The sequence below is a fragment of the Trachurus japonicus genome, chromosome 11, assembly GCF_045865225.1.
Source record: "Trachurus japonicus isolate A0001 chromosome 11, Traja_1.0".
Classification (NCBI taxonomy): domain Eukaryota; kingdom Metazoa; phylum Chordata; class Actinopteri; order Carangiformes; family Carangidae; genus Trachurus; species Trachurus japonicus.
Window position 1 is genome coordinate 20492113 of NC_140917.1, and position 14993 is coordinate 20507105.

The following is a 14993-nucleotide window of genomic DNA, read 5'->3' on the forward strand; positions in this document are numbered from 1 at the left end:
TTTCTCTCTTCTTTTTTTTTTTTTTTTTTTATAATTCCACTCTCAGATGTGTTTTCAAGCACCAACAGCCTCACAGATGTATTTTTGGAGCTTTCCCTCCAAAAGCGTAGCCCTCAATGAGAGCCAGGGCTTTTCATTTGAGGGCCCGTCAAAATGAATGTTCTTGGTTTTGTGTGGACGTATCTGCGCGCTGGCGGGGAGGCTCTGGGATGAGATTTGTCCTTTGAGGCAGGGTTGGACGATGATGGATCGGACACAGATCTGACCCCGGCCCTGGAGAGATTGGCGTGTTGTGTGAAGAGCAGTGGGTGAATCTGTGCTGCAGCTCCTTTTTTTTAAAAAAAAAAGACAATGCAATAAAAATGCATGAGCCATCTGGGCCTGTGACTGTTGGACTGATGATGGACTCTGGCCGGGGCTCAGGCTCCGATCACAAGCAAAAAAATCTATCTGAACCATGTCTATCGCACAAACACCCTCCACCCCCCCTGTGCAGATAGTTTGTCACAGGCAAGGCAAGGGCAAGCGTAAGTGGTGCTCCACTCTACATCACCACCGCCACATCCATCACTACTTCACTTCAAAATCGCTGTGACAAACTGCCCCAGAAGCCAGCATTATTTCTGGCCATGCAGTGCTGCTGCCGCTTCTGCTGCATATTTGAGGACTGACAGTTATTTAGAGGTTTGCAAGGTAAGGGGAAACCTTCTGAGCAAGAATATTTTGTCTTCCTGTCACTTTGGAAGAGTGAGGGATGAAGCCAGACTCCAAGATGCCAAGATGTGGGGTGAGGTTATGATGTGCGTGTGTTTGGGGGTTATGAAATGTTTGGCAGCTTAAAGATAGTGTCGAGTTAGTGGAAGCTTTTCCACACATCTCTGCGAGACGTCAGAGTTTCCCACCGATACCAATTACCTTAGGTGGCTTTTTCCATCTTAAATAACAAGGTCGGCAGAAACTTAAGTAAAGGCAAGTAAGGATGGGAATTCACTCTGTATTACATAAGGTGTCCTCTGCAGTAAATTATTCAAAGAAACAGGAGTGGACTGTACGTTTCTACACTGAAGGGGTTCTCCTGTGATTTAATATTCCACTTCCACAGGGTTGGGGAGACTCGCAAAAGACTAAAACTAAAAAATGGACTGAAAAAATGAACGCCAAGGAGGTTGAAACATTCAGTTGTGAGTATCCAAAAACATCATCAAACATTTCTCTGCACCAGTTTGCATTTAATATAATTTTCCAAGGCCTCCTCCTGAGCAACAGTTAACATTATATAACCGTGTTTGCAGGATGAGCAACACACAGAGTAATGCTGCTGCACATAATGTGTAAAACTGGTTGAGTGCCCCTTAAGATCAGGTCTTATGAATATGTATTAGTGAGATTCTGCCAAGAGTTAATATTTGCACTGGGCACACCGTTTATACTAATTATATGTACTTTTATATACTAATTGGCCAAAACAAGCCACAAGTGTGGATTTCTATGTTGAAGCATCTAGAAGGAGGTATAAATAAAAAAAAAAACAACCAAAACATCAATCATAAAAGACCCAACCCAACATTTTGTAACAAAGTCTGACAGGTTTTATTTTCTCTCTCATAAATAACACTGAACAGGCATCGTACAGCGATAAATATCAATATTTATACACTGTAAAATTCTCTGTATTACAAAATACAGTATATGTGTAATGCACTTGATACAGATGGGGAAGTATTGCATTTCATAGCACCAAACTTGACCTTTAATTTGCCCCCTTGAGTTAATGATCTCACACTTTACTCCTCTATAACAGTTCAGATGTGCAGTTACATCCCAGATTCAGGTCTTGTGTGGGTATCTATGAAATATACTTCCCTTAGGAATCAGTTGTTGCATAACTAAATCTAAGTTAAGTAGAGCCCACCTAGAAAGAACCAAAGCATTTGCTGTAAAACTGCTCATTTTTCCACAATCTTTTTTTTTTTTTTTCAAAATCCCAGTCGAGATGCTAATTTATTATGAAGTGTTTTCCACGGTGGCCCATCAAGTTTTACTGTATTTAATTTTTGCATTAAACATGGCATAATGTCCGCTTTTTCCCCACTTCTGAGCAGAACAGCTACACACACTTCACACTTTGTTTGGAAAGTAGAGACACTGCTGTCAGGTGAAAGCCTTGAGTATTTACAACATTTTCTCATCAAAAAAAAAAAAAAAACCTAAAAGAAAAAATCATTTCCATGCCTTGAAAAGGTGAGAGTAGTGAGTACATTTCATAAAGCCTGCAGCCATAAAACACACTCATCGCTCTCTACGTAAACTTTCAATTCAAGTAAGACACTGGAAAAATGTTTCGACATGACTTAGACGATTTTCATGTGACAGGAGTGGAGGGTTGGTAGGTTTGGGGACTCTCCAAAGAAAGTGCTACAAAGCTGGAAAAAGCTGTTCTGATCACAGATGTTGGTGAGTCTCTTCCAGATCTTAGGCAACGCAGAAATGTCCGTCAGAGGCAGAAGGAGGTAAAAGGCAGGTTGGACACTGTAACACAAACCTGGGAATGTTGACACTCAACCTTACAGTGGGACATGGATCAGCTAACAATTCAATGCAGTTTTTTTCTGTTTTACCTTTATAAAAGAAAAATAAATGCTTACAAGTCGATCTTTAACACTGGAACTGAGAGAAGCTCCCAAACACTTAGTTAGAGATCTTATTGGTAGGACTTCTATCATACTGTGTGTGTGTATATATACTATATTCTTTTTTGCTGTTGACTTTCAAACATTATTGCTAAATTCAGACAGGAAGGGGCCCTTTCAACCAACATTTAACATGAACACAACACAACAGATTTCAGGGGACTGACAGCATGGAATGTGTCCGGGCAAACATGAAATCTGGCATAAAATAAAAGAGTGGGACATATTACATAATATCAAAATGAAAATGAAAAAGTTGTGCCAGTGATACAAAACAGACTTTCGTGAACAAATACAGGGACAGAAAGATGGATATTTCAAATAGGAGCCCTTATTATTCCTCAATCAGACTTTTGCCTGAGGAGCAGCATCACAATAATTCATGTAAAAATAAAAAGTTATTATCACATTCATCACTTAGTGTCCATGTTGTGTTTGATTGTCAGCTTCTGAGAGACATCTGTTTCACCTCCTGACCAACCAAACCCCTTCCCAGTTTAACGTATGTGTATGAAAACAATGTTTGTCTGTTGTGGTGGACTGTGCAAACCAACCTACAGCACGAGAGCTTTGTTGATGTATTATTAAGAGCTAGAACACAAAAGAAAATAAATCTTCACAGGTCATTTCTATCATTATCAACAACATTAAGTTATAAAATTAAGTAAGTCATAAGTCACATGTAGCCTCAGCTCAGGTGGGGCCAGTGTCATGGCGTCGGATAAGCTTTATCAAATTATGGCACATAAAAAATAAGAGCCTCTTGATCTCATCTAGCTTACTTGTCTATAATGTTAAGTAAAACCTAAAAAACACAGACTTAGGTTTGTGTTATATTTTATGCATGAGAGCATTTCTGATTAGTTTGGTTTCAGCACTGAAATATGACATTCATGCCATTTCATCACCGATGTATTGCACAGCATCGTCAAAACTATCATTTGAAGCAAGAACTATGTAATAACCCTAATGGATAATCTCACCACCAAAAGAAAAGAGAAAAGAAAAAAAGGTAATGTAAAAACCAAATGAATCATTAACATTTACAGGAAAGCTTGTCTCAGTATCATTTCAGTTTGGGACTCTTTCAGGACATGTGACTGTGCTACCGAGGAGCCGCTCACGCTGCACTTCAACTTTCCTGGCAGAAAAACGTTCCTGAGTTTCCTGCTGTGAAATCTGCTCTCCTCCCCTGCTGCTCCTCTCAAAACTGCAGAAGTACTAAAATGATCTCCGGGCAGACGAGGCCAAATCAGCTGACGTGATCGTAGGCAAGCAGAAATCGCACGGTCGGAGAGGCCTGTAGTGCTCACTGAGAGCTTGTTCCCTCCCTCTGTAGTCCAAAAATAAGACACTTAAAAAAAAAAATTAACTGGACTCAAAAAGCCAAATCTTTCAAAAATATTCATAATGCCCTTATTATTTATATCTTAAATTAGCACTGGATGTCAACAAACAAATCCTAGATTTTCCTGAAACTAAACAAAAAAACAGATGTAGTATGAGATAAAGGTGCATAGCTTACCATTCTTTTGACACTAAAATTACAAAACAATTCCTTGGTTCTCTAGAAAGCTCCAGATTGCACATTCATAGTGTTAGCAGGCAGTTAATGCCAAGCTAGTTTTTTTTAATGACTCACTCACTCATTCAAGCCACTTCTGATATCTCTGAACATCATCATTTCATTGACATCTCCTGTAACAGAGTAAATGAAGTACCTTGAAGAAGTACATTGATGAAAATAATAATAATAATTATAATAAAGAATACTCCACAATGATATCCCGCATAACCATTGTCATTAACACCATTTCTTCAAAGGTGTGTGGTCCCACACTTATAAAATAAAATGTAAAAACTAAAGACTTATGATGCATTCAGGGTTTTTTCTCACAGGAGTGATGACATAACTCACCACTGACGAGTTTTGGACGCTGTCTAAACTCGGCGGGTTCCCTTGAACAACGCAGTCTTATAAAGTTCGGTTTTAGGAGCTACTACATCACGTGTAGCGTTTAAAGGTCACACCACATTAATGCAGTTTCCGCTGCCAGCCGTCGCCCTCTTGCTGCAGTAGGTGAAGCTGCTGTGATTGGTGGAGGAGCCGTTCATGTGCGATGACTTCAGCTCCATCTGGCAGGCGGCGATGGCTGCGTTGAGCTCTACCTGAGCCCGGTGCACGACGTAGAACATCAGGCCGATGCTGATGACGATCTGCACAACACAGAAGAACCACATCATTTTCAAAATTGCTTTCCAGTCTATCTGACGTGTGTAGTAGTGGCTGACTTGAACTGCCCCGTACTCTCAGGTGTACCTAATGTTTTGCTCTCCAAATAAATATATCTCTGGGACAAGAAGAAAAATAACTAGGAAATGTACCAACTCTCAGAATCTACTGCACTGCATTAACAACACTCCAAACTCAAGGCATTTGCCAGTACCAACACCAACACCCAATATGATAGCAGTGCCCTCTTATTCCCATTCTTTAAATCCTTGTTAAACACTGCATCAAACTCATTAACTTAACATTTGTTCAACATTGCTGTCATACCAATTGTTAAATAATAAGATTGACACCCTTCTCATATCTCTACAAAAAAAATTAGGTTACTGCCAAAAGCTCATTAGCTTAGCTTTTCTTACAGAAAAAGACTAAACTTGAGTTGAGTAATAATTAATACATTTTAGAGATTTATTAAATGTAGATAGGTTGTGTGTGCAACCATATCAGGTCACAAAATCTAAAAACATTTTTTTTTAAAAATCAATGTTTGTATGTGTATCCTGGTTGGATATACTGTAGATACAAACAGCAGTAAGAGATAACTGGGCCATATCAGCTCCTCCAGATGGGAGCTTCCCACCGCATATGTTTAAAAAAAAAAAAAAAAAGCCTTCTGTTTGAGTAAGATCAGTTGTCACTTTGGAGCAAGAGGATTTCAGTTCTGCATGACACACTGATACTCACTTCATTTTAAACTGACCCTTGACCTCTGTGAACTTCACACAGATGCCACCCCTGATCCCTGAGAGCTGGTGAGGATTAAATGGAGCTGAACAGGTGTCGGGGGGGTGATGTGACAGCTTGAAATGAACCTTTGCAGCTAGACGGCATTGCAGGCATATTTTGCACACATGCGTAAGGTTTTTACATTTGTAATTAAAAAGGTTTGTGTTCCTTACGAGAACACACACTGATCTAACGGACACAACATTTACCGGTAAGGGAAGGGTGTGTTAGGGTGTGTGAAGGTGTGCTATTCATTCCTTCTCACTATTGTGAGAATGTGGACAGGTTTTTTAAGTAACATCCTTTACGGGACAAAGAACAAGGAACAGGTGTGTCACCTATAGTAGTACAGACTGTAGAGACGACTAGAACATGATCAAGCGTCCTCTTACATTTCTGATCTGATTCAATTTCATGTATTGTTTTATTCATTGTATTTTTTATGTCTTTTAAAAGTTGTATTTATTTTCTTGTAAAGCACTTTGTGATTTTTATCTGTGAAAGGTGCTATATAAATAAACTTTACTTACTTACGTACTTAGGAGACTTCTTGCAGAGACTACTAGTAGCAGCAGACTACGAGCACTTAGAAACAAAGCATTCAGTCTGAACTGGAGAGTGTGTGGCCTCTTGTGTTTGGGTGGCAGAGACTTTTTGGGTTGAGTCAATAAAGGGCATGTTTTTTTCTGTTGCCAGTGTCAATAAATGTGCCAAAGATCTGCCGCATAATCTAACTCATGCAGGATATGTAAAGGGATCTTTTAAAAAAACTGGACCATGCTGTCCAGTAGGTAAAAACTGTCAGTAGTAATTCTGTAGGTTCGCTAAATAATCTCAGGAGGAGTTAAAGAATCCTGAAAACCTGCAGCTGTCTGATGCACGTGAACCGTAGCAACTAGTGCTCTCCTGTCTGAGTTTGACCTTTCCAGACAAAGCAAGATGTGACACCCGGGGCGATGTCTTGTGTGTGTGTTATTTCCTCAAAGTCAACTTATCGACATAAGCCACTCACCTGCAGGCTGAACACAAAGTAGCCACTGATGCTCTGCTCAGCGATGACATCCTCCATGGTGCGGAGCGTGGTGCCCAGGTAGGAGTTGAGAAGCTGGGTGGGCAACAGACCCACAGAGGAGGCCACCAGGTAGTTTGGCAAGGACACATCTGTGATCTTGACGGGGGGAAACAAGAGCGATAAGAAGCATGTTTAAAACTTTGTTTTATTTGATCAAAATCATCGAACAGAGAGAGTGAAAATCTTCATTTTTACACAACTCCAGAAATGTGCCTATAGACCTCACTAGAGAGGGACAGGAAGGAATGAAGGTATTTTACAGAACATTGTAGCAGTGTTAATCAAATAGTCAAATCACAAATCCATCATTCTGCAGCCTTATGAAGCAAACTGAATCCCTTCCAACTAAGGCAGGGACCACTTCTATGAATTCAGTCAAATTATCTTAGCTCATCGTTAAATGATGTTGGTTACTCCCAAGATGTGATTAACTGTGTTCCTGGTGACATTAATGGTTTTAAGTTCTCAAACAAAAAGGTCCAAACTACACTGGTATTTTTGAGAAATCTGAGGTCAAATCATCAAAAACAACCCTCGACAAACACGTAAGCGTAAAATCCTGCTCAGACCGGTAAACAGACTACATGTACCACCTTGAACTAATCACACACCTAGGTCAGTGTCTCATCTCATATCTTGGTACACACCCACCTAAATAAAAAAACAAGTGCCTGCTTAGCTGTCACCTTTGATCCCTTGATTAAGTGATGACATAAGCTGATGTGTGTCTGTGTTGGCTGTGTGAGGATGTGACCTTGGCACCGTGTGCACCGTGACTACACTGTGGCTGATAGCGGCCTGTCAGGGGCTGTGGTGTGTTGCTGCAAGACACTGTCTGTGCCAAAACGTTATCAGGGCTGAAAAACATTGGTGTTACAACCCACCCACCCCCCCCCTTCACAGTGATAAATCCCAAACCCTGTCCTGTCCTGGTATCACATGACGCACTGATAAGATCCACAGTTACCCCTCACAGAGCACGTTATCAAAACTAGCTCGATCAAAACCTGGTTAGTCGCGCTGATGTCATTGTTTTTTCTCTGTCTGTACCATGGAGAATTTCTCCTCAGAATAGTCGTGCCTTTCTTTCTCCTTGAAAGATCAGCGCTGATGTGTCCACAGTGTGTGTCAACACAGTCAAAACGCCTTCAGCTGATCTCTGATACATGGCATGTGAGCCCGTGAGAGCTGGGGAACAAGAAAAGAGGAATGCACTCTCTTTTCTCTGAGCCATCAACCCTGAGTTGTGAAGCATATGTCCTCTGAAGTCTCTTCTCTTCCCATCGAGGCATCCAGCGTATGCAGCTGCCTTAGATACGTGGGAAGGGCTGGTCGTTGGTATTTTTATAACCACGTAGAGAATTCCCACTGAACCTCCTCCTCCTCGTTTCTGCGAGCCCATGTATCAAGATAATCTGCAAATTCAAGTGAAAAAACCTCCCATCCTAGGCTTGACCTGATTTATCCAGAGAAGCAGCAATGCAGGTCTAAGTTTGTGCTTGTAAACAATAAGGTGTTTTTGACTGCGTAGTACATTTCAGGATTGCCACCGTGATCTTCTCTTTTTATCTGGACACATGCAGGCTTTACACTCGGTAATAAAGGGCGAAGCACAGGGTGTTAATTCAGTCCTGCACCAACATATGTGTGCGTAGTTAAGGTCCAATAAATCATCTGATAAATTCCCCAACTGCTTCATCAGCTCATTATGACAGCAGAGCAGTGGAGCCTCACCAGTCAGCACTGATAAAGGTCACAAAGCTGTAATAAAATACATGTGGGGATTCAGATATGTCTACTAGGTCCTTACAGGATTCACAACCATTTTTCCTGAGCTGTCTCATTGTTTTGCTAACCGCTGCAGTCTCTGTGTCGTTTTAGGTTACCCGCTATAATGTAGCGCCAGCCACTTCCAGAGGAAGAAGCGGTTGGTTGGGGGGCACAGTGAAATGTAGCCTCATCCACAGAAAGTGCTTACCAAGGGCACAACAGACAACACATAACTCCACCGTGAGCCAGTACAGGCCTACAAAGCACCCACCCACAGCTAGGTCGACCTTTTATTATAGCGAATTAAGACTGTAAAGATACTATATCAGCTCACCTTGATGATGAACCCCCAGGTACGATGAATTACAAGGTAAAGTTAAAGTCCGAGCTGAGTTTGAAACCCCTTTACAAGCCAGGAGATGAAACCGAAGCATATTAGGAGGCAGGTGGAGAGAGGGATTCAGCTTATTAGCCTGCTTCTGGCAGGGTCGGCTAAACTCCCTGGTGAAGACTACACTCAGCCATTTACCGCTCCGGCTAGAAAGAAACAGTTTCACACTCGGGTTTGTGCGATGAGTCAATGGCCCGATTTTCTCCTGTTTCTGCGACCGAAGCCATCCTTGGTTTAGTTAGTAGCTTTCTAGCATATAAAAGAAGGCCAGGTAGTTGCATATGTATTGTTACCTGAGTGTATGTCAGCCAATAAACAACGTGAAATGGAAGTACAAAAACGGCAAAGTTTAATTTAGAAACAGTTCCACCATTTGCAGGGGTTTGCAGGGGTTTGCAGTCGTTTTATACATCTGAACACAAAATACAATATTATAGCTACTATAATATTGTATTTTGTGATCAGATGTATAAAACGATACCACTACAGAGCTCAATATTATGAAAACATTTAATCAAAAATATTTACATTATAGGTGTGTAAAGAAAATAAATATGATTTTTAAACTCTCATATTCATCCTCATAAATTATGCAATGGCCGAGGTACAATACTAACTACTAGATAGCAAACAAAATGATATGACATGTAAGTCAGGACTGCGATGAGATTTCAAAACTGTATGAGCCAATCAACTCAGAAAAAAATAATTCATAGAGAAAAAATTCATATGTCTGTAAACCTAAAAAATATATCAGAAGGAGCAATCTCAGAAGGGATGACAATGAGTCAAACTGCAAACTGGCAAACAACAACACCTGACCCACTTTTGTAGCAATTGGGTTGGAGCTGCTTGAAAGCTGACATCCTTTTAGGTGAAGCTTTTTCCCTGTACAAAAAGCAGTATTTATTTTTTACCAGACAGTCCAATAGCCTCTTCTTATAATCGAGAGTGACAAACCGACTGAGGGGCACCAATAATGGCAGTGACAGCGATGGCAGCAGCTGGGCAACAGTGTAAAAAATCTGTCCCTTTGACTTTGACACCTAATTTTCACCTCTCCAGAGCGTCACAGTGAGGTTCAATGTTGTGACTACTATTAAAGCTTCAGCCCAGATCCTGGCAGGAGGGGGATATTTCAATCTCTGGACACAGAGCTATGTCCTAACCATGCTGCCTAAAGTACCAACCAATGACAAACAGAAGCCATTTAAGTCATTCAAGCAAAAGAAAACCATCTGCTACACTTTCATGTCCTGTCCAAAAAAGAGAGAAGTCTTTCTACAGGTAAACTGCTGCCCACAGCGAGGGACTAATACACAACAATCATTCATTTTTAACACCACAAACTTGTTTAATACGGGAGTTGAAATTCAAAACTAAATTCACCCCGCAGCAGTATGAAATAATTAACTTGTGGAAAGACAAGTTCCTTCAGCCCTCTATTTAAAACAAACATTGATTTGCAATGCCAACACGTTAAACATAAAGAACGCCATTGTCTCTGGCATCTTATTCAAATGACAGCTCACTGCTCAACTCTTATGTTACAGCCTGAATTTGAGACTCGTCGGTCAGTCAGTACAGGAGAGCAGCACAAAGGCTGACAGCCTGTGGTTCCTGTACCTACAGTCGGCTGTTTCCTGGGGTGATCTCATGTTACTACTGTCTTCACTTACCTGACGGCTGCTGTCATGTTATATAAATGTCTACTCCATCTTGATGTAGATAAAATAGAAACATCTCCAATCCTACACAACAAAACACCACACTGAATATTACATGTAAAATATTTGATGTCAAGTTTCTGTAGTCAACAGAGAGGTGTTCACTCACCTCTTTAATAATTACTGTGTGAGGTTTTGTTGTTGTTTTGGGTAATGTTACTTTGAAGTAGGTCTTGCTTCCTCATGCATGTTGAATGGTAGAAAATGGGGTAAAAAATAAACCTCTAGACACTATGGCTTTACCGTGGCTTTACATTTATTATGACTTTACCATAGCTGGAAACATACAGCTCGGACAGAGCTCAAGATTTGAATGAACCAAACAAAGTGGTGCCTTTGTTGGAGTGTTTATTCGTGTGTAAACAAAACTGTCAAAAGCCAAAGCCATGTAACCAATCTCCATGTGGCGGGAAAATGTCGAAGTAAATCAGTCATTCTTGGAGACTGACTGGTTTTGCAGCATGCAATTACTGTGCTTGTGAAACACACGTCATCTTCTTTTTCTTTTTCCTGCCTCAGGCCTGTGCATCAACTCCTTCGTGCTTTAGGCTGTAAATGCCTTTCAAGCACCCCACCCCCCCTCCCTCCCCCACCCACTCCCTTTGCATCTACTGCTGAATGTTTGTGCTACAGTTTTTCCTTCAGCACTACTTTATTTTTTTTCTCACCAAACATTATTTCATAGACGTTGTGCAAAACAGCAGAAGTGAATAGTAAAAGAAATGTTACCATTCACGTAAACTGAATCAGTGAAATACAGCATACGAAGATAGATGGCTTCAGCTGCAGGTCACTCCCCCTGCTTTCTGACATGTCAGTAGTTTTATAATGTGCGTTCTGCCTCCAGCATTAGGAGGCAGAACAAAGTAGGCTGAAGTCAAACTTAACTAGTGTAAACTGAACTTTGTCCTTTTTGCTAAATCTATCCTTGGACGTATTTCCAAACTACTTGCCTTATGAAAGTCAATTTCACCATGTCCGTACTTCAACTTTGTGCAAACTTTGTGATAAAACACTGCACACTGACTGAAAATGTATTTAGGCGGATGCTGATCAGATTCATATCAGGTCAAAATGTTCGTTAATTGATGAAAAGATATGTCATGTAAATTCTTCTGCAATGACTTACATAGAGTACATAACAAAACCTGATGCTGTTTTGCTGTTGTTACTTGACCAGTACTCTGTGAGTCTATTTTTTATCTAATTTGTCCCCTGTTACCATTTTAGGAAACATTTATATTTTGTTAAAATATCTGAAAATCTGATATTTTAAGACAACTCCAGCAGCATGAGAAAGATATTGTTTGTCACATGATATTGTTGTATTGAGGGCCTTTTTATTTTTATTTTGCAGTATGACTTGTACTCTGGAGGCCTAAGCCCGAGTGCATAACATCAAGTTCACCCTCGGGTCAGTATTCTTCATTAATCATTCAATTTCGACCAGCATAACATGTTTCATGTTGCGTAACCCCCCAGCTGATTTTCTACAATACAGTAAGACATCCCTCAAGGCTTTTCCCATTTGGAGGTATCAATGAGTTGACTGTGAAGGGTAATAAGCCAGTTTAAATTATTCATGCCATGCATGAAGGTCAAGGGCCTCAGGTTAAGTGTGGGAGTGCAGCTGAAAGCAATATCCTGATACTACTTAGTTTCATAATGTAGGTCACATGCTGTTTGTTGCTTTAACCAATGCCTTCTGATTTACTTTCAAGAAGGGAAAAAATGTCCATGATTTAGTCTCGATGACTGTAACATCACAAGGCCATACGGAAATCAGAGCAAACATTTCCCTAAATATTAAAATCCAAACTCTGACTTAAAAATGTGACACTTATGATATAATAATTGATGTCCTTAGGCTTCAGTAGAACCCATTTCACAGCAGCAGCAGTTTCCTCCATCTACAAGAGGAATGAGTTTTCTTTCTCAGGGGACTGGCTGACTGGGGACGATACACGAGGATACGCAGGTAGACAAGTTTCTGGTTAGACCTGATTTCCCATGTGGCCGACTGGCCTAACTGGCCTAACAATGTGCTTTATTTTTCTTTTTTCTCTTTATCAAAAAGGTCACAGGTTTTGTTGAACTGTCCTCCAGTAGGTTAATGAGCTCTGCTCCTGGCTGGTCCACTGCAGAGAGTGGATGATTTTATAACAGAAATTACACATTTAATGTTTTTTTTAACTGAGAATGAAAAGGTGATCATAGTGTTTTTCATACTTACCGAGAAAACTGCATTTTGAAGCCCAAAAGGTATGGGGGTGAGTCTCGCTAAGGCCACAACTTTGAGTCCACTTCCTCCCTCCACCACTCGTATGACAGCGCTGAGCTGTTCACTGTTTCCAACCTTGTTCAACACCCAGTCAGTTAATAAGCGTTTACACACCAGGTGTGCCACAAAGGTCCCTATTAAAACTCCCACCATGACGAGTCCCATGCCTAGCACAAAGCCGTAGAGGTAGCCAGCTGCCACATTGAGAACAATATATCCCCATCCACATGGAAACGACACAATAATCAAACCAACGATGAACAGCATGGCCCCAACAAGGCTGTCCAGGCTCTCCACCCAGAGCAGCAGGTCCTTGAGGTATTGGCGCACCAGGGCGACCGAGGAGAAGCACACGGCAGTCAGGATGCATGCCAGCAGGGCGCTCTTGAAGCAGAAGGTGGTGATACAGCACGGATGTCTGAACTCTCCACCGCTGGCGAAGGTCGTCCCTCCTCCCGTGTCACTGATGACCTCGGGGTCTCCATCCGACTTCCCTGTGCCGACCCCCCTCTCGTCGAAAGCGCTGCATATCAGGATGTCGATCTTGTCACACTCCTCTGTGGCAGTCCTCTGCAGCCAGCGGTTCAGCTGAATCTGCGCCTTGCCCACAGCGTGCTTGACCAGCTTGGTGAAGAGCTGCACGGTCGTGGTGGCCCCTGACACCGACATGTTGGCCCTCAATCCAGCTCTGACGACCGGCAGCAGGGGTCTCTGGTGAAGTGTCCCACCTGGAGACAGCTGTGATGTTAGAAGTTGTCAGACAGTCTTCACATCCAGTGCAAGTCCATGTCTTGCAGTGTCAAATTGTTTGACCTTAACAGAGGCAAGTTTTTATAAAGTTTTAAGGAGATGGCTTCAGCAGTGGCGACCCATTGCTCTGCAACTTTGAGAGCAACTGTGTCGTGAGACATAAAGATGAGATCCGTCACTCTCCTTGGCCATAACATGAACTGTCCAGTTTAACAGTGTTTATCTTGGGTACACTAACTGGGCAACGTGCCAGTCCGACGACTTAAGGGTGCCAGTTTTGTAGTCTCTGTCTGAAACACTCGCCATATTCAGAGTTGTCACCCCTCCGCTCCAGGACAGCGCAGAGTCAGTGGATGGAGGCAGCAAAGAGACGAGCTGCGAGCACTCTGACGAATCAATCCGACAATTGTTTAGACGCAGGCTTGATTCACAGACATCAACTTTTTATGACAACAACAACAGCGCCGTCCAGCTAACGTTAACACACTAGCATAAATCACTGCAAGGCTAACTTACTCCCGTCGTTAGCTAACTAGCTCGCCGTGTGGATAAAGTCCTCAGCTGCATCATATCAGAGACTGACGCCGGCCTTCAGCTCCTCTCCTCCCGGACAACAGAGCGGCAGACGGGAAGCAAAAGTCGAGTATGAAGTCGCAGTTTGCTTGGTTGTCGGTCCGCTGCGTGTTGTTGTTGCCTTTCCTCCGCTGCTGCCGCCGCTCGAGCTGCTCACACCGAACACTGTTTGTGTTCCAGAATGCCAAGTAACCCCAGCCCACGTGACCGACCGTTGCACCTCGCGGACCAATCAGAGAGATCCCGCCGCTCGTCGCGAGACTGACTCACTCCGCGACAGATTCAGTTTGTTTTGGATCAATTGTCTTTGCATGCGCGGTTCCTGCGGTCAGTCAGTCAGTCAGTCAGTCAGTCCGCCTCAGCGCTGCCACATGAGCAGGGCCAACTATTATGCAACAGACAGTTGTTGATTACCGCATCCCCAAACCACGATAGGCCTACTTGGGGTGAATGATTTATTTAGCGTTCACAAGAAATATCAATAACAGTGGAGACAGTGGACAATTAATTGCTGTTGTGTGAATTTTCACAGTTATTGTTATTACAAACATTATTATTATTACTAATACTACCACTTAATGTTATTGTTATAATTACAACTTATTGTTATTATTATACTCTTGGGTTATAATATGTAGCCTACTGAGCTCAGTAGTTGGTTTATAAACTCATACAGCATAAGAGTTTACTTGAGTGTTGAGTGAGTAGTTCTGCTCAGTT

At 41.9% G+C, this 14993-nt stretch overlaps 1 protein-coding gene across 1 annotated transcript; it reads right to left on the reverse strand.

The window, feature by feature from the left end:
- Positions 1–1566: 1566 nt before the first annotated feature.
- On the reverse strand, positions 1567–14441 carry tmem64 (transmembrane protein 64). Its single transcript, XM_085791594.1, has 3 exons — positions 12903–14441; positions 6722–6877; positions 1567–4907 (listed from the first exon to the last, which is right to left on the reverse strand). Exons 1-3 carry the CDS (start codon positions 13617–13619, stop codon positions 4716–4718), a joined length of 1065 nt encoding a protein of 354 aa, XP_085647720.1. The 5' UTR covers positions 13620–14441; the 3' UTR covers positions 1567–4715.
- Between the last annotated feature and the right edge of the window lie 552 nt (positions 14442–14993).

Bases quoted from the DNA above. Each gene is read 5' to 3' on its own strand.
- tmem64 (XM_085791594.1), bottom strand. From the start codon at position 13,619: ATGTCGGTGTCAGGGGCCACCACGACCGTGCAGCTCTTCACCAAGCTG. The intron at 6,878-12,902 runs GTAAGTATGAAA...CCCCCCGTCAAG, and splicing joins TTCAAAATGCAGTTTTCTCG to ATCACAGATGTGTCCTTGCC. The intron at 4,908-6,721 runs GTGAGTGGCTTA...TGTGTTGTGCAG, and splicing joins ACTTTGTGTTCAGCCTGCAG to ATCGTCATCAGCATCGGCCT.